Source organism: Astatotilapia calliptera, chromosome 11 (assembly GCF_964374335.1).
Source record: "Astatotilapia calliptera chromosome 11, fAstCal68.1, whole genome shotgun sequence".
NCBI lineage: Eukaryota > Metazoa > Chordata > Actinopteri > Cichliformes > Cichlidae > Astatotilapia > Astatotilapia calliptera.
Window position 1 is genome coordinate 1,234,732 of NC_137432.1, and position 20,623 is coordinate 1,255,354.

At 40.8% G+C, this 20,623-nt stretch overlaps 1 protein-coding gene across 2 annotated transcripts in view; it reads left to right on the forward strand.

The window, feature by feature from the left end:
• Positions 1-20,623, forward strand: part of grik2 (glutamate receptor, ionotropic, kainate 2) — a 323,504-nt gene that overhangs the window by 198,051 nt on the left and 104,830 nt on the right. For both annotated transcript variants that reach the window (XM_026183896.2, XM_080308219.1), the window contains exon 9: positions 9,905-10,018. In XM_026183896.2, the coding sequence (XP_026039681.1) occupies positions 9,905-10,018 (114 nt within the window). The remainder of the gene's footprint in view (positions 1-9,904; positions 10,019-20,623) is intronic.

Sequence of the window (20,623 nt, forward strand, 5' to 3'; positions counted from 1 at the left end):
CAGCTTCAAAGAAAGCTCACAAGAATATACCAGAATATCCTGTTCCCACTGCTGTTTTGCACAGGCCTCAACCTCCTCAGCTAATCACAAAGAATGGATGTGGATGTGGATTCAGGAGTGGGGTGACCATCATGAGTTACATCAAACTGTATGCCAGGAGCGAGCTAAACATCCACTCACTAATCCACCTCACGATATGGTGAATCTGAAATTTCCACACTCGGAAATTTGACTTGGACTGGATAAGTCCGATTTCAAATTCAAATATTTGCACTGGTTGTGACATACGGGAAAATAAATAGAATCAGCATACTTCTTTTTTTATTATTAATGCTTGAAAGTTTAAAAACTGAAATTTATTTTACAGATGAATCAAATATTTAAGTATACCTTTACCTTTGTATCTGGGTGGTTGCTGACTTTTTACTGCCTCAGTGAAACATAATGAACGTCACAATGCAAGAACGCTGCACTGCATCTCTCCTATGTGGTTGCTTCCTGTTCTCTCTATAGTACAATATTATATTTTACATGGAAATATTGCTGAATTTACATTAATATTTATTTATCCATTCTTCCATCCACTCTCTTCCACTGGAACCTCTCCCAGCTACCATAGGACAAGAGGTGGAGTACAAACCACCCTATGAAGTAAGGCTAACAGAGAGAGACAGACATCTAAAGACACATTCACACCTTCATGCCCACAATTTATTTAGTAAATCTTATTCTTCTTAATAATTTAGCAATAAAACACATGGAAAACAATATTTATATATCACTGCGAAAAACACGCAATTGTGGAGGGTATTTGTGGTTTCCACAAAATTGCAGGGGGTAACTGCTAACTCTGAACAGCGTTATGTTTGAAACAACAGCAGTATATGAAAATCTTCTGAAGATGAATTCAAAAGATCTTTGAATTAAAATATATTTCATATTAAGAACACTATCAGATCATATCCAGCTGCTTGAGCAGCTTGAACACCTTCTTTTACACCAGTTTACAAAAAGCAGTGGCCCCATTTTAATTTTAGGAAACTTCACAACACTCACTGATTTAAAACCACTAACGCGTTTTAGAGATGTGATGAGGATGATGTTAATCTTAAATCTGTGCCTGAGTCAGCATACAGACACATGCCGCCCTCATCCTTTGATTTTGTTTGACACACTGTGTCTGGGTCACCTGTTTAACTCACTGCTTTCATGAATGTGTCAACTGTTGAACCTCTGCAGTCATACTGGTCTGTTTTGGGGACACCTAACAACAAATGTTAAAATAAGGACAACAATATCTTCCCATGGTTGTAGCTCATGTGAAACTGTGATATGATCATGATCAGAACACAGTAATATTCTCTAACTGTTAAACCTGAACTTAACTTTTCAGGTTTAACAGTACTCATCCAGTACACTCAGAGAGTTATTGTGACTGTAATCGTTTCTTCTTTTTCTTCAAATAATTACTGACTCACGGGAATCTCTCCAGTATTCAACACTTAATTTAAGATTCATGAGATTATCTGTGAGAAGAGAACCCCCAACGCTGCTGATACAAATAATAAAATCATATTCTTGCATGCAACTGCAAACACTTCAGGATCCTCGGTGGCGCTTGCCTCTCAGCAGCTCCTGACCTCTGGTTTGTGTACCGTGTGTGTCTGTGCCTCTATGAATAATTTACCCCATTAATAAAACCTCTCAGAAGTCCTCCAGTTTCACGAAGCCTGAATTAAAGAGTTGATTTGCAATTACAAAACCCATCTCAGGCCCTCACACAGCGCATCAGAAGTGCCCCTAAGAGTGTGTGGCTGGAGTATTTGTGGTCCCTTTTACTGATGCTCAGGGCAGACAGGTTGGTGGAGTGTGGGAGGTGCTGGGGTGAAGCAGGAGACTTGAGGGAGAGATGAGAAAACACGAGAAGCCTTGAGGCATAATCTGATAGCTGTGCCGACCTCTTCTTCCTGCTTTTCTCTTCAGCATTCTCCCCAAACGCTCTGCCTTCAGTGTTGTCCTCCATCAACATCCAAAAGGCCACATTCTTGATCCAGATCATTTTTAACATTGCTCCCTGTGGAACTCTAGAAAAGTGCCCACCGACAGTGCTGAGAGTTCACATTACTGCCAATGTGTAATAGTGGTGCTGTACATTATTGTCAGTAGGTAACCAGAATGGAAACAGGGGGAGAAAGGTCAGCATTTTACATTAATATACCTTTTGGTACTACTCAAAAAAAGTCTTATTGTCTTCAAGGACATTTTGCAGAACATAAACTTGCTCCTTTTATGCTGAAGCAGATGCTGCATTCACATTAAATGCATTTCTTTAATGGTAAATGGTCTGTATTTGTATAGCGCTTTACATGGTCCTAAGGACCCCAAAGCGCTTTACACAACCAGTCATCCACCCATTCACACACACATCCACACACTGGTGATGGCAGCTACAGTGTAGCCACAGCCACCCTGGGGCGCACTGACAGAGGCTGCTGGACACTGGTGCCACCGGGCCCTCTGACCACCACCAGAGGGTGGTCAACTTAATGTTGCAATACAAAAGGTTAAAGTGGAAACATTCTCCAGTTTTCGCTTCCTAATGAAACATGCGTTTGATCCCGTGTGTCATGACCATTTATATACTCTCCTCTTTGTGTTTTGTTTCTCTTGTTGTTTGTCATCTCTCTGTCTTCCTCTTTCCTTCTTTTCTTCCCTGTCCTCTTATTCCTCCCTATTAACGTTACTATATAAAACACATTGAGATGACTATTATTGTGAACTGGCACTGTACACATATCACTGCAGCTCTAATTACTGTCAAGTTCACGTGTGTTGAATTTGCCCTCATTCACTTTGCTCTACAAAGTGCATCTACATTTAAAGTGTTTTGAAATACAGCCAGAATAAACCCTGTATAATACTGCAAATCCTATTATGCTGTATAATAAATATAATAAACAGGGGTGCACATAACTGGTACACAGGCTGCGCAACAAAAATTAGCAATGCGTAGTGACACTTGTGTTACCAAGTACCTTTGTGTACTTATAGTTGCTGTATAATAAATATAATAAATAGGGGTGGGTTTTAATAATCGATTAAAATCAATTCTGGCTTACGGATAACGTGATATCGATTCATTAAAATCCTGAATCGATTTTTTAATATAAATGTATTTTGCCAGAAATTCCAGAATCTCTGGTGAAACGTCACAAAATTTTGACAACCACCAAACATTTAAAACAGTAAATGAGAGCAGGTACAGGCTTCTGCACAAAGACGTAAACACGCGGACCGCGGATCAGAATCAGTGAGATGTGACTTTCTCACCCGACGGCACGGACACGGTCGGGGCTGAAAGCCGACAGCTCGCTGATTCTGATGGTTTTTTCCCTTTTACTTACTTCCAAAAAGAAAACCTAATTTCTGCCTTTCAATAGGCTACTGAACAAATTTAAACTTTCTAAAATTATGCAAAATGCAAAATGCTTAGCCGTGTCTAATAAAACTGCTGTAACTTCAGAGGTGATGTTCGTATGTTGATTAATTGGTTTCTTTCATTTTTGATGTACTGCAGAATATTTTTATAAAATCCAGGCCAGGAAAGTCACCTTCATGTTTTTCAGTGTTTTATCTTCCGCTACTTTGACACAAAGGCCTCTGCTGTGATGCTCACACCTTTGATAAAGTCTTGCCTGTGTCAGCTTCCTTTTTATAGATACAAAAATATGTAAATGTACTGTTCTGAATTATAATATTTCTGACTGAGGCAAAATTTCCCCGATTCAAAACGAATCGTGGATCGAATCGATTCAGGACCTTATGAATCGGAATCTAATCGATTCTAGAAATCAGTGACGATACCCAGCCCTAATAATAAATAAGTTTTAACAAAACATTAGCAAGAGCTAATGTTTGTGTCAGCGTTTGTGGCAAGAAGGAGACCCAAATTTCCGGTCAAAGAGTGCGTTTATTTATAGTGAGAATATGAACAATGTGTGATCGTTTCCATCAAAGTGCTCCCGACTCCCGAAAAGTGCTCGCGGTACGTGGCGTGAATGGTGAAAACTCCCACACTCTGCTCCCGGGACACACTCCTCTCCAGGTTCCTAACAAGACGTGACGAACAAACACCAGCAAAGATAGTTTCACCTCAGAGCTGAGGATGTACTGACTACGTAACTCAACGAGCCACTGTCGACTGAAGCTCGGCAACACGGTTAAGTAGAGGCCCACTGACGAGGATGAGCGGCGTCAGCCTGTGAGACTTGCTTCAGTGTGGGAAAAACCTGCCAGTCTGGTGATGCCCATAAACTGGTACGCTGGATACACACACACGTACATATAAAGGAGGAAGCAGGGGACCATGAGGGGAGCCATCACAAAGGCAGGTTGACCAGCGAGGACTGCCAGACCATGACAGTTGTTATCTCTAGCTGTTTCCTGAAGTCTTTCTCTGAGTTTACGGCATCAGTTTCTTCTAACAGAGTGATGATGCCAGGAATGTCATTCATACTATTGTTTATAAGAGCCATTCCTGATACTGGGGAAAAAATATTTTCATTTTATTATTATTTCTTTTCCTTTCTTTCTTTTGTTTTTTGCTATTTTTCTTCTCACACTGAACGAGTTTCAAAGATAAATTGATAATTGGTACTCTTGTTAGAGATTATTAAAGTGTTCTGATTCTGATTCTTCTTGAACAAGAAAAGATAAAAATTCCAAAAAGAAAGCAGAATAGTTTATAAATACATATCAAGATGTGAAGCCATTAAATCTAATACTTCAGGCCGTATAAACATGATCAAAATGAACATACCCAATTTTTTATATCTCTTCCAGCCACTTCCTCTGCCTCTTCCAAAAGAATTCTTTGATAAGCTAAACAGTATCTTTAATTGATTTATTTGGAATAACAAAAAACCTAGACTAAGACTTTGCTTGTTGTACCTGCCATATGAAAGAGGGGGGTTACAAATACCCAATCTTAGACTGTATTACTGGTCTGCAAAACCGCGCTCAGCCACTTTTCCACTGAGACACCCCCGACCTGGATACAAATTGAACAAACATCAGTAACACATCTTCAATTAAATCTGTATTTATTTTCTGCAATAACCCTTTTTTAAAAAACACAATAGATATTTGGTATAGGGCCCATCAGTATTTGGGAGATAAGTCTTCTATCTCTCGTTTTTCACCTATTTGGGCCAACACATGTTTTAAAGCAGGAAGAGCCGATGGGGGTTTCAAAAGATGGGCAGATACAGGTGTACAGAAGGTGGCAGATCTTTATAAGGATGGCAACCCTCTTACATTTGATCAGTTATGCGAAATATACAGCATCCCCAAAAACATTTTTTAAATATCAACAAGTTAAACATTTCATTATGTCAAAATATAAACAGACTGTATCTGAGCCACCATTATCACAATTGGAGAATGTCATACTTCAAAGGCCCTTGGGTAGAGGTCGTATCTCTTTATTCTATACAGCTCTATTAACACATGATAAAGAATCCACCTGACAAGTTGGACGCTAACATCCACGAGGAGATACAGGAGGCGGACTGGGAAACTGCATGTTTAAAAGCTCAAAGGCAATCAATTAATACAAGGATGAAACTCCTCCAATATAAGTAGAACTGAATCGCTGGTCGCCTGTCATCCCAGATAGTTGCAGTAAATGTTTAGACGAGAAGGGCACTCTGTTTCACTGTGCATGGAGCTGTCCAAAATTACAGCAGTACTGGAAATCAGTCACGCAAACTCTATCTAAGATTGTTGGAGTAAATATACCTGTTGAAGCAAAAATGTGTGTGTTGGGTATAAATCCAAAGAACCGTGATTTTAGCTCCAGACAGCTAAAATAAATTGACTTTGGACTCCTGCAAGCCAGGTGCTTAATATGTTTGTATTGGAAGAAAATGGATGAACCCACAAGTAGTCACGTGCGAATCATAAACGAATCGTTCAATACTCGAGAATCACTTTACTGACTCAAAAATTCAAAGGCCCAAATGAGTCATTCACTGACTCATCCCTGTTGCTGTTAGCAAACTAATTTCATTAGTAGAAATATATCTAACTTATAATTAAAATTGTGGGGAAAAAAACAACAGCCAGTTTCTTAACAGAAACATTTCTGCTCTGGACTGGAAAGAAAAACCCTGAGTAGAAAGCTCACATCAAGACAATATTGCCGTACATTTTGGGAGGAACACCCTGGAACTGGTGCGGGAGTATGAAAGGGAATCAAGGAAACTAGCAGATTACAGGAACCATCTCCGTTTCAACCTAAGATGCAGACAAAGCAGAGTTGTTCCTAAGAGCCTGCGCCTTGGATTCACTGTCAGGGGATACAGAGCAGACTTGATTCTACAGAGAGCGCAAAATCACCTTTTAAGTGAAAGGATAAGACAGGTCCATTTCACCATAGATGCCCTCCAGATCAAGATCAGCCAGACTCTGCAGGAACTGGAAATCCTTCTACCCTCTCCAATCTTAGAAGAGGTTTACAAGTTTGTGGACAAGGCTCAGCGGGCCCAACACTCTAAAGGAAAAGAAAGACAACGCAGGAAATTCCACACCTTGCTTTCAAAAACACACACTCCTCATCCTGAACCTACACAACCCAGAGAAGAAAACACACCTGATGCCAGTCAGGAGAAATGGGTGAAGAACTTTTCAGACTGGAATCTCACTGAACCTGAAAAGAGAGTATTAGCCAAAGGACTCAATTTTGCCATTTCTCTGCAACAGTTGCCCATAGTGGACCTCATCTCAGCCACAGAAACCGCCATACAGATTAATAAATTATCACAGACAGAAGCAGAGCAAATCAGGATGAAGGTCTCGGCCACCCTCTCCAGTGCCAAAGTCCCTCCGTTTAACCTCACATTACAAGAAAAGAAGGCCGTCGCTTCCCTGAGCAAAGACCACAGCATCACTGTTTTACCAGCTGATAAGGGAAGATGCACCGTGGTCCTAAACACTACAGATTACCACACAAAGATCACTACTCTCCTCAGTGACAACAATACCTACGAAGCCTTGAAGCGAGACCCCACAAGCAGCTACAAAAAGAAAGTTATAGCTTGCCTTCAGGACCTTAAAAAGGACAAAATCATTGACTGCCTTACATATCACCGCCTTTACCCAGGGGATACCATACCCTGCATTTACGGGCTTCCTAAGATCCACAAAGAAGCTGTCCACTCAGACCCATAGTCAGCAGCATAAACTCAGCCACTTATAACATTGCTAAACACCTTGCTACCATCCTTGCGCCTCTCGTGGGGAACACCCCACACCACATCAAGAACTCCACCGACTTCACCGACAAGGTCCAGAAACTTACCCTGGATCCAGATGAAACCATGGTGTCCTTTGATGTAGTCTCTCTTCACTTGCATACCCACCACGGAGGCCGTGGAGACTGTCAGAAAACGACTACAAGAAGACAGCTCCTTGGAGGACAGGACCAACTTCACACCCGATCAGATCTGCACACTGTTAGACCTCTGCCTCACCACTACATACTTCAAATACAACGAAGGCTTTTACAGACAAAAACATGGCTGTGCCATGGGCTCCCCCGTGTCACCTATTGTAGCAACCTTTACATGGAGGAAGTGGAAAGGAAGGCTCTTGGCTCTTTCAAAGGAAGAGTACCCAGCCACTGGTACAGATATGTGGACGACACCTGGGTCAAAATCAAGACACAAGAAGTGGAATCCTTCACTGCGCACATTAACTCTGTGGATAAAAACATCAAGTTCACCAGGGAAGACACAAAGGACGACTGTCTGCCTTTCCTGGACTGCGCTGTGCACATTGAAGAGAACGGCAAACTCAACATCGAAGTTTACCGGAAGCCCACACACACGGACCAGTACCTCCTCTTTGACTCCCATCACCCTTTGGAACACAAACTTGGAGTAATCAGGACCCTACACCACCGGGCAGAACATGTTCCCTCTAAGCCTGAAGGGGAAAAGAAGGAACACACACATTCTTAAAGTCAGCAAAGAGGCACAGAAAAGAAGACCAGACACCAGCGAGGGAGGATAAGAAGGACAGACGCAACAACATTGTCATCCCCTATGTAGCCGGTGTATCAGAGAAACTCAGGAGAGTTTTCTCCAAGCATGACATCCCGGTGCATTTCAGACCCAGCAACACGCTCAGACAAAAACTGGTTCACCCGAAAGACAAAACTCCAAAACACAAACTTAACAATGTGGTGTATGCTGTACAGTGCAGCGAGGAATGCTCAGACCTCTACATTGGAGAGACCAAACAGCCACTTCACAAGCGCATGGCACAACACAGAAGAGCCACCTCCACAGGACAAGACTCAGCAGTCCATCTGCATCTTAAGGATAAAGGTCACTCTTTCGAGGATGCCAATGTTCACATTTTGGACAGAGAGGACAGATGGTTTGAAAGAGGAGTGAAAGAAGCATCTATGTCCACTGTGAGCGACCATCTTTGAACAGAGGCGGGGCTTACGACACCAACTGTCTGCCATCTATAATCCAGTTTTGACATCCTTCCCAGACGCCTTAACGCCCACTCACATCCTGGGCCATCTGACCTCAGATCAAATCACACGATAAGGTGGGGCCAGGTTTCACAATGAGCTCACCCGAAACCCTGGCTGATTGTGACCCACACCCATTGTCACACCCTGGCTCAGGTGATTAGAGGATCATCAGGGGGGAAACTCCCACTGAGTTTAAATCTGGGACTCTCCACCATTTGACCTTAGAACTGAAGAAGCTTCTCGGATGAGAGGTGAAACGTCTTCAAGCAACTTAAAGAAGTCCAGACGCTTTTCTGTCCAAGCTCCTTTGACTACGATGACCTGGATGACTGAGAACCTTCACAGACATCAAGACAATACCTCCTCTGTTCACAGTAGCATCGCTCTGCTAACATGCTAGCAGCACATTTGAGTTACTCACCCCTTCCCTTCCTGTGCGGAATCATAACATGAACAAATCACTCAGGAATCACTCACCCCCTCCCTCCTGGCTCACAGCTTCTTCTTCTTCTTCTTGGTTGACAACCAACATTAAGGAGCATTACCACCCCCTGGCTCACAGCTCAGTGGACATTTTGATGAGAAAATATATATTTGACACATTTGAGGAAAATACTAATAAAATAAAATAAAAATAAATAAAATAAATGCTCCCTTTAGAAATCTTATTTTTTTGCTCTATAAAAATAGTTGTTTTTCTTTTTCAATCACTCATCTTAGCAGTAGGATATACATGAAAAGAGAAACAAATTAAGTTTGAGTAAAAATGTACATTTTTACACTCTCTGGGCAACTGACTCAGTGACTCAAATGACTCAAAAAACCCGATTCATTTTGGCGAGTGACTCATTCAAACTCAAATCAGTAAAAATAATCGAATTTACCATCACTACCTTCAAGTCATATGTGGGTGAAGGAGATGGCATCATGTATTGTATTGGAACGACTTACTTATATTGTTAGAGGAAAGGGAGTAGATTTAGAAGAAATATGGTTACATTTAACTGAGTTTCTCAGACATTATGAAGGGAATTAATTTAGAAAATGATACTTGGTGCTGAGTTTTTTTGTTTGTTTGTTTGTTTTTGTCATTTTTATTTTTCGTTCTCGCATTGGTTTTATTTTATTTTATTTTTAAATCTATATTTGTTTATTTTGGGGACGATGTTGTTTAATATAAATCTTATGTTAACTGTACTATTATTCTTTACTTGTTCTGTAATATAAAACTCATTAAACATTTTTGTTTTTTAAATCTAACACTTCATGCTCTCATGTTTTTCTGTACCAATGGATTTTGCATGTACTCTATCTGCCTTCTAACAGAAGAAGAATTAATTAAATATTTGTTTACAGATTGGTACCTGGGACCCTCCGAGTGGCCTAAACATGACAGACAACCAGAAAGGGAAGACAACTAATGTCTCTGACTCCTTGTCCAATCGATCCCTGGTGGTGTCTACTATACTGGTAGGGTTACTTTTCTTTGAGATCTTAAGCTTAGGACTGTATAACATGACGCCTCCTGTGGAGAAATATGTCATTCAGAGTTCTCTGGTCTATTTTTCTGGCTCTTTCAGAACAGTATTGCACAGTCTTCCTCATAGCTTACTACACAATAACAAGTGTGCTTTGAAACACATCGCTAAATCTTACTAAGGCTGCGTCCACACGTACATGGGTATTTTTTGAAATGCAGATTTTTCTATGCGTTTGCATCTTTCGTCCACAGGTAAACGGCGTTTTCGGTCACTGCAAACCGCAATTTTTTAAAAACTCCTGCCAGGGTGGAGATTTTCGAAAACTCAGTTTTTGCGTTTTTGCATTTACGTGTGGACGAGGAAAATGGAGAAAACGCAGCGTCAAAGGTGTGCGCCTTTTTTGACGTCACACTGTGCGCCACGTTATTGTTTCAGTGAAATTAATTTCTACAATGGCGGACTTAGACAAAACACTGTTACTGTTAATTTTACTCTCTGCTGTGTTTAAATGCTTACATATACACACACAGTTACTGTCCTCCAAACATAGGACTCAGTTCTGCTTCTATGGTAAATGGTAAATGGCCTGTATTTGTATAGCGCTTTACACATCAGTCACACACACGTTCACACACTGGTGATGGCAGCTACATTGTAGCCACAGCTGCCCTGGGACGCACTGACAGAGGCGAGGCTGCCGGACACTGGCGCCACCGGGCTCTCTGACCCTCTGCTTCTATGCGCCATCTTTGTTTACTCTGCCATTTCTACACGGTTAGGAATATATCGACACCTGTTGCTTTGGCATGTTCCCGGCAGCGTTTTGCTTTGTTTTTGGCGTTTACGTGTGGACGGGATTTTTTAAAAATGAAAAAGGAAAATCTCAGTTTTCAAAAATACCCGTGTACGTGTGGAGCTAGCCTAAAACTTTTGAGTACATTAGTTCATCTTATCAATTAGTATATAGTGTGCTGTCAAGACACAATGTCAATATGACACAATACGTTGTTATGTCTAATATGAACGTCAGTGCAGACACTGAACGCGCAAGGCTAAAAAAGCCTCCAATGCCTTCATCCTCCAGGAACTGCTTGGATACTCTGACCACCCAGCACTCAAAATGTGGTCATAAATGTTTTGTACTTGTAAATCAGTTTTGTATTTGTGCATCTGTAGATAAGAAAAAGATTTGTGTGTGTAAAAATATTTACACAAGTTACAAATTCTTTTTGTTAAGGTCTGGTTACACATACAAAGCAAGAAAATCCTTGTGAAACTCTGCACTCAGAGGACATGACATTGACCCATCTGTTCTCTCATTGGATAGATAAATTTGTGATTGACATGACATTGACCAATCAGCTGAAAAGAAGAAAAATTGGCTCAAAATTTGTACTTGTGAGTTGAAACTTGAGTGCAGAGTTTCACATGGATTTTTTTTGCTTTGTATCTGTAACCAGACCTTAACAACAAAAAATTGCAACTTATGTAAATATTTTCACGCACACAAATCTTTTTTTCGCACACACAAATTCTTATCTACAGATGCACAAATATACGCATTCTGATTTACCAGTGCAAAATATTTATGACAATTTGAGCCCATAAGTATCTTACTATCTCAACTTAGTATCACAGCAAAGTGTGAAATGTACAAGCATGCAGAAGTTGCAGTAAGTTACAGTGAGCTTCAATAACAGCAGAGGGAGATATTTTATTTCAAGTCATGAAAATAATCACAGGAAAGCATTAAAATGTAAAAACATATTAGCTGCCAAGGTAATAGTTTCTGGTGATTAATGACCCTCGCATGTACTTCATATGTCTTTTGATCACTAACGACCTCTTGGCTTTGAATACATTATCTCCTCCAGCTGCAGCTGCAGCTTCTCCATGCATTAATGCAGCTTCCGCATGGGTATCCATGTCACGCTATGGAGAGATAAAGCTTGAAATGGGCACAGTGGACTGGCGTGTTAATTGCATCCTTTGCCATGATGCTGGGTTGAGAGATCTGAGCATTCCTCAGTGGATCTGCCTGCTCAGACCATCACTGATTGACTGCCAAACCAGACACGCTGAATGATGTTGCAGGCACCATTACATTCTCCCCAGCTTCCACAGACCCTTTCACGTCTTTCAAGACTGAATGATTGTGAACAAAAATCTACTTTCAGTGTTTTATGTTTAGTATTTATAGAACTCACATTAGTGTTTCATTATGGTGCTTAAGTAATTTTAATAGCGATGAAAACAAGAGACTTATTGATACACGAGGATCTGGAAACGAAACATTTCGTGTAATTTTTCAGTTACATTTAATTACATGGCTCCTGTGCTCATGGGCAGGCGTCATGAAAATGTTGCTATCTATGTAATGGAATACATGAAAATCATTCAGGTGCAGCAAATACAGAGGCCCTTAAGCTCTTCTCTTTCACTTTGAAATAATTGCTCCCAAATCTTTTCATTAATTAATCACACCTTATTTAATATTAACGCCTCCATGTTAGCACACATAAAAGCTACCCCCCCCCCCAAAAAAAAAAAACACTCTTCTTTTGTTTCTTCTTTTTTATTAGCTTGTCTCGAGCTATAAGAGTCATGAGCTGACTGTCAATTATCAACTCACATCTGTCTTTTCTTGGAGGGCAGGGGGCTCAACCTGCTTTGTGCTCATGATGCACCTCTACACTTCTAAAATTATTAACTTGTCAAAAGCTTATTTGTGTTTCAGCAGTGTTTCTGCTCATGTTCACGGCTTGTATACATTTTAGAAATTATGTACATCAGAAATATTATTGGCTGGCTGAAAACAATAAGGACAGATGACGTAATGTTTATTAGCAAAAACAAATGGCTTCATGCGTTTTAAGCCTCTTTGAGATTAAGAAAAAATACTTACCCCTTTCTCTTTTTTGCTATTTTTTCCTATGCGGTTATTAACCCCGGGATTAGAGGAAATGCTGTGGAGCTGCTGATTAATGTCACAGCACCACATCTGTGTTTCATATATTTACATTTAACATCAAAGGTTCATCAGTTTTATCTCTTATAATTCACATATTTTGGAGGTAAAAATGACTCGTTGCCAAAGAAGACCTCTCTTATCAGAGGACGTTTTGCTTTACTGATTAATCTTGAAACATTTTGTTTCAAAGCTTCCTTTATGTTTTTACTGTGGGGCATAAATGCACACGTTGTAAAAGTCCCCCCTCTAAGTGTATGCCTGTGGCTGTGGTTATGAACACAGACAGCACAGAGTCTGCCGTGTGATGGCACCATGGCACTAAAGGGAAATTTTAAGAAGAAATTCACATTAAAGCCATTTATGAGCCTGATATCGAAGAAGCAAGTGTAAAAATAACAATATCAAGTAAATTGCGGGTTGTCATTATTTATCACAGGTCTTCTTTCTTTCCGCACATGCTGTGAAGTGATTGGATTGTAGTTATTAGCAAAGACTCTCCACCGCTGTAATTGCCATATCAGGATTGAGTCATGGGGAGATGTGTGATGGCTGTGAGCAGCAAAGAAAAGGAGGGAGGGCTGACAATAATTGGGTTTGTTACATTTGATTGATGCACACTTTCATCTGGCTTCTCATCATTTTCTCCTGGATTATGTACTATAAAACATGATGTAATTACTCTTGAGATCTTGGCCTATCAACAGTTTATCTACTCAGGAAGTCATTCCAGTTATGCTGTTGTGGAAATGGAGTACCTTTAGGCTAATAGCTAGAGCTGTGGATAATATACCGTGTAATGTCTTGGAGAGAGCAAGGACCAGACTTGCTTTCATTGTCACAGAAACAACCAGTTGTTTTTATGATTCGCTGCAGGGGAACAGTAGAGCAGAGTGTTTTGTGCGTCATGTAAACTAACATTTAAACTTGGTTAAGGTGTTGCAAAATATTTTCTGGAGGTGTGAACAGACAGTTACAGCTACAAATCAAAAAGGCCACCGTGACATCTTAATATGTCAAGTCACCAGTTGATTAAACAGCAAATCATATCTTACTTCATCATTATCATACTGTAAACCTAAATGCTCAGAGTAAATGATAGAGTAGGTAGTCTAAACTTAATTTATCAAATACAGTTTCTACTACCATGAAAAGGTAAGGCCTCTTTTGGGTTTTCTCTCTTGTTGAGTTACTGAAATCTTGATTAACCACCTGTTTTGCAGGTTCAGTAACATCTTATACTGAATTTTAAAGTAACTCTGGAGGTGAGTGGAGGGTTGGTTGTTCCATGGTGGTTCCTCCCCTCCTTGCTCCAGTCTTCATGCCAACTATCCTTGGGCAAAATACTAACCCCAATATGGTCTCCGATGCATCCATTGGAGTGTGAATGTCAGATAGGAGGCACTTGAGTATACAGAAAGTGCTTGTATGAATGGCTAAGTGAGGCATATTGTATAAAGTGCTTTGTGTGCTCGGGTACAGTGAAAAAGCACTATATGACAAACAGTTCATTTACCATTTACTTTTTGTGTTCCCCTATAACTGTGCAGTGTAGAGACACATTATACACAACGTGCAGGAAAGATTAGGGTTTTTATAGCAAATTATGGAAGGTAATTCAAATATTACATACATTTTGTTATACTGACTAGTTTAATGATTACAAGAATTCATTTATAGTTCATTTCTTCAGGTTGTGGTTATCACCATGTTTAAACATTAAAGCTATCAATCTGCTCAGCCAAATGGGTGAGCACATAAGGCTTTTTCCATTGCTTCTTTCTTGGTGTGGCAGTCAAAGGGAGATGAGTAAGCATGATTAACGTACATAGACTATAAAAGATGAAACCATCATTTCACCCACTGGGTTTGGATTCCACATTTTCAAGTTTTCGAGTTTGTAAATTATCAGTGTGACCAAGCTGATAATTTATCTCTGTAAAAAAAGCTGTAAAAACAAATTGTATGAGTGCAATGCACACATATCTCTACTGTTTAGGACTGATACATTAATAAAACTGCACAAGACAATTCCATTAAAATTCTCCAGTGGATTATAGATGAGGCCTTGTAGACAGGAACTGGGTTCTACACTCTGTGCTACCACCTATTTATCTATTACAGCAGCCACATCCCTAACTTTTAAGTCTGTTACACATTGAACGTGTTGTGAGAAAACAATTTGAAATTCTGAATTTTCTGTAATACTTGTGTAACACAGACGCACAACAAACATGATGTATTTTTGTGGAAAATTTTTCCTCAGAACATGTGAAAAATGAGTGGGGGTCCTGGTAACCTTGATACAGTTGAGGTAACATGATTCGTTGCTGTTGTCATCATCTTGTGAATCACATTTGGTCTCATCACTCATGCAGGACCAATTGGCCTTGGAAAACCATACTGGGGGCAAATTTCATATACAAACCACAGATCACACAAACCCCTCCTCCACATTAAGAGGTTTGTTTAGTTTTTTTGCTTCTTTTTCCCTTGTTTCATGTTGGTAATCATGAGCATGCCACCAGAACCGTTAAAGCTTTACCATATAAAAAAAATAATTCCGAAAACGTTAGGACTTAATTATAAGAATAAAAAGAGAATGCACTGTTTTTCAAATCATGGAAAACCCAGATTTATTCACAATATAAGATAGAAAACATCAAATGTTTAAACTGAGACATTTTAGTATTTCATGCAAATATCTGTGTAGGTTCTCATTCATCCAGGTCATGGTAATCTAAAGAGCTTGGAAAGAAAAGCGACTGGAATTCTCTCAATCAATTCACCTCCCATCCAAAAAGCGTCTTCAGTTCTAAAAGCAAATGGTAGAGCCAAGGTGTTTAAAAGGGCATGGGTGATTATCAACAGAGGTGTCGAGTGAAGCCATTGTGGGACTGTCCATCGCCCTATCATGTAACCTATTGAGATCACCTGACAAAAGGTGCGAATGGGCTTTAAAGCAGCTGAGAAGGGGTCTCAAAATGGCATTGTAGATGGCAGACAGCTGGTGTTGAAAGCGACCACATGTTTTATGAGCTTTCTTAATATTTTTTTCCCTTCTGGCTTAGAGGAAATATTTGCTGCCTGGTGCTGCAGGGTGCTGATTACTCCAACACGGCAGTGAAAGTGGTTAGGTAATGTGTTGCTTAAGGTGCGACGTGTGGAAAACAGGGTCTGGTCACTTAATCGATTAGTGACTAGGTTGATTGTGGCTGTGATCTTGTACAGGCCAATAAACCTGGGAGTTAGTTTCTTGGATTCACTATGAAGTTTCAGGTGTCTTGTGGAGAGCCAGACCCGGTCCCCTGGTTGAAACAAATGGCCGGGGAGATGTCAGCAACAATGTTGTTTGGCATATTTAGCATTGGACTGAGAAATAGTGGCCTGAACTGTGACGTCATTCAGGGGTAAGACCGCAAAGGATTCTGGGAACCCGTGGCAAGAGGTACTAGCGCACGCAGACTTTCAATTGAAATCAGTCACACATCGATAAAAAGAAACACAAAAAATGGCAAGAAGCTGTGGTATTATTAACTGCAATAGCCGGTCACATGAGAGCCACGGGAAGCCGACGGGTAAAGAGATCGGTTGTTATCGGATTACGTCGTTGAAGACAAAGAAAGAGAAATTGTTCGAGCCATGGTTCCGAAGTAACAAAGAGCCACGGATGGCCTGGATTGCAGCCATTCAACGACCAAATATAACGTCTCAGAACACTCCAGCTCACAGGTTAGTCTGCTCCAAGCATTTACACAAAGGTCAGTCTTCTGTTGTAGTTATTATGTAATTTATCATAATTGGTGATATAGGTTACAAGCAAGTCTGGCGCTGAACAGAAATTGTCGCGCTATATGCTCCTTTATTTATTGTGCATAAATAGTGAATTGTCCTGACACAATATTGCGTTTCGCTTCTATTATTACCATGGTACACTGACAAAAACATATACTTTTATTCACAGGATAAAACAGTTGTTTTCTATCACTAATTGTCCAGTACGATTACAGCATATAGTATTATTGTCACTGCTACATTTCTGTAACGCGAACCAGAAATTATTTCCACTACTAATTAATTACCATTTAGCTCAAAGGTTATATTAATAAACGGTTAACGAATATGTATTTATGAAGACGATTTGTGAGACTGGAAATCTTACCTTTGTTCGTACGATGGTCTTTCGTTCTACGCGGTACATTTCAAGGTCCTGCACCCATTTGTCGGTAAACTGTACCTGGGCTTGTTGCAGTGACCTGAAGTTACTAAACTTCATGAGTGTATGCACTCACTCCAAGAACCGTATAATTATAAATCTGAGCGTGGTGAAAGTTGGGCAGCACGCTAACCGTCTTTTGTCCACTCTGTGCTCGTAAGGGTCTGACCCTTTCACTCCTTTGATTTTTTTCCTCGTATCTTTTCTTTGACTTTTCATCAAGTCTGTCTTTGTACAGACCGGTATTGTTCTCCTTCATTTTGTACATACCTTTTTTGGGGGGGCAAAGAAAAAGCAAGAAGGTATTGGAACCGAAGAATGAATGTTTTGCGGTGCTGCAAATGCTTGCATTTGATGCGGTACTTGGATTGTTTTGCCACGAGTTCCCGGCATGCAATGCACGAAAGTCTCATGGTCTGTCAATCTCTATATGTGAGGGGGCAAACTCCTCAAGATGGGTGGTGACCATGGTGGCCATTTGGGAGTCGGCCATCTTGGATACAACTTTTGTTTTTCAATAGTTTTTCAATGGTCCCTTAATAAGTGGGAGGCACATTTGTAAACTGTTGTAATTCCTACACCGTTCGCCTGATTTGGATGTAAATACCCTCAAATAAAAGCTGACAGTCTGCAGTTAAAGTATATCTTGTTCGTTTCATTTGGAATCCATTGCTGTGTATGGAGCCAAAAATGTTAGAATTGTGTCGATGTCCCAATATTTATGGACCTGACTGTATGTGTCTATTTTAAATATAATATAAATATATTACAAATTATTGAATTCCTTTTTTTATTTTCACCTTAAACTTTATTCTTGAACAAATACTACTACATGTCTTGACATTCCTGTCTCACTGATATTGATCACTATCTAGACAGTGCTTTCTGCTCTTTCATCAACATTACATCAGTATTCTTGCAGTCTTGCAGTCCAAGAGCCATGGTATGCTCTATTAGATGTATTACATACACAGTAATGTGTCCAGTGACATAACAGACAGTTGCAGTGCAGTTAAAAAAGACACACATTCCTGTTTTTATTTTTGGGGTAGAGCACAGCTATGGGAGAGATGCAGACTGTTACTCTCAAATTCAAAATTATGATGGTGAATGTCAACCACACCAATATGTGAATGCAAAAAGAATGAAGCTTTCAGTTTAAAGTTATGGTTTTGATTGATTTCTTAATGTACAGAATTCAGTTTGTGGTATTTAATGGGTTAGATGCTGATGGTCCAGCACAGTAGGACAACACAACTGAATCCCCTCAATGATAAGAGTTAGGGCATGACCCCCAAAGAAAAAAAATCAATCTTACCGTGGCATTGAGATCTGACCTAATGGAACACATGAACGTTAGCGGTAATGCATGGCACAGGGAAAGGCATAACATGCATAAGCACCACATTACATTAGAAACTGGGTCTGGAGAGCAAAGGGTAGAGCAGCAGAATGAGCCTGTGACGATGCTCGAGGGCAAGCTTGGTGGAGAGAAACCAAAATGAGATGTGAGGACAGACTAGAGGTAAGATAGAGACAATGGGCCTTTGATAGGCCCGGCGCTGATGTTCAGCAGGTGAGAGACAGAGAGTTTGCGAAAAGTCTGTAAGTTGGCAAAAGCAGTCCCAAGAGGAGAGGCTGCCTTAAGGGTTAGGGCCACTGAAGGCTAGAGTGCAGCAGAAAAGCAAGCGAACGATAAGAAACAGAAGAGAGAAGATTAAGGCCACCGATGGCCGACAGAGAACAGAGAGTCTGCAAAAGGCTGAAAGTTGCATGACAAGAGAGAAAAGAGCCTGGGTTAAGGCATGGGGCTGCTGATGGCCGATGGAGAGCAGAGAGAGTGTGATAGGGCTTGCAAAGAGGAGAGAGAGCACAGAGCCTGCAAGGGCTTAGCGTTTGTCAAAGGTCAGGAGAGAAAGAAGAGCCTGTGTTAAGGTTGAAGGCTGTTGAAGGCCGGGACAGGACCAGCGCATGCAATAAGGCAGAAAGAACAAAGGGCCTGTTATAAAGCAAAAGGACAAACAAAGAGAGTCTGCATTAAGGTTCAAGGCCACTGTTAGCTAGGCGAGAGCACAAAGACTATAATGAGACTGAGAGCTGGCGGAACAGGAGAAAGGAGGGAGACTTTGATACCACCAGCCAGCTATGTCGTGACATGGAAGAAATTGTAGACTAGAGTGACTTGGAAACAGGAAAGCAGAATCACAGGTTAAGAAAACATGATTTGTTGAAGTACATACATATGGGGTGATGCAGGAATTGAAAAAGATGCAACAAGGAAAGGTCATTGATGACCCACAGTCCATTCGAGGACAAGAAGGAGTAACGTTCTGCATAACTGAAGCATCTTACCTTAAGATATCAAGCCTCCTTAAGTGACGTTGATGCAATTTAGCGCTATATAAATAAATGGGATGAAAAGGCTTGTATAGCTGCAGAGGCAGCACCACTTACCTATTTAGTGATGAGCTTTGACATTTCACCATGGAACAGTAAGACAGACATGGCGATTTACTAATTGATTTCTAATTGCAGATCCGTTTGTGGATGCATCTTTAGTTTGCAACCAGTGAAGAACGGAAAGTGTTACTGCATTGAGTCCAGAAAGGTGGTGTTATGATGGCACCCTGTGACTGTACATCAAGTGAAAGGAAGGAGGCCGAAGACTAGTGACTATCAGAACCACTGTCCAGGATGAGAAAACAAACATCCATCAGTACATCAAGAAGATGGCCAGAACTGATTGCGTGACTTAGTGAATACTTCAGGAAGTTGAAGTCCAAGGAAGAAGATGAACAAGGAGAAGAACTGTCATGGAAGGACAGGCCCATGCACGGTATGTACCACCAGCAAAAAGAGGAAGTAGCTGACATCCAGAAGTCCTACCAGTAGCTAGACAGAGCTGGAGTAAAATGGAATGTCTCTATGGATCTTGTGCTCAGAGCTTGCTCCTATGCTGCCATGATTAGTGCCTCTGTGCTGTCTTCCAGTCCAGCTTTGTCCAGCCACTGGTTGGATTTCTGGATGTCAACAACTTCCTCTATCTGGCGGTGGTACATACCGTGCAGGGGCCTGTCCTTCCATTAATGTTACTCCTCTTCCTCCTCTTTCTTGGGTTTCTGCTGTCAGAGGTATTCACTGAGCACGGGCTTGGTTGGGGCCATCTTCCTGATGTACTCGTGGATGTTCCTTGTCTCATCCTGTACTGTGGTTTTGACACTCACCAGTCCCCGGCCTCCTTTCTACCACCTAACGTACAGACACCGCAATGTCGTTCAGACTGGAGAAGTGTAGGGAATGCAGTCAGAACTGAGGGGATCAAACTACCAGAAGACAACATTTCAAACAGAGAGGACAGTAACAAGTACCTGGGCATCCCACAGGCAAATGGAAACCACAAAGAGGCCACT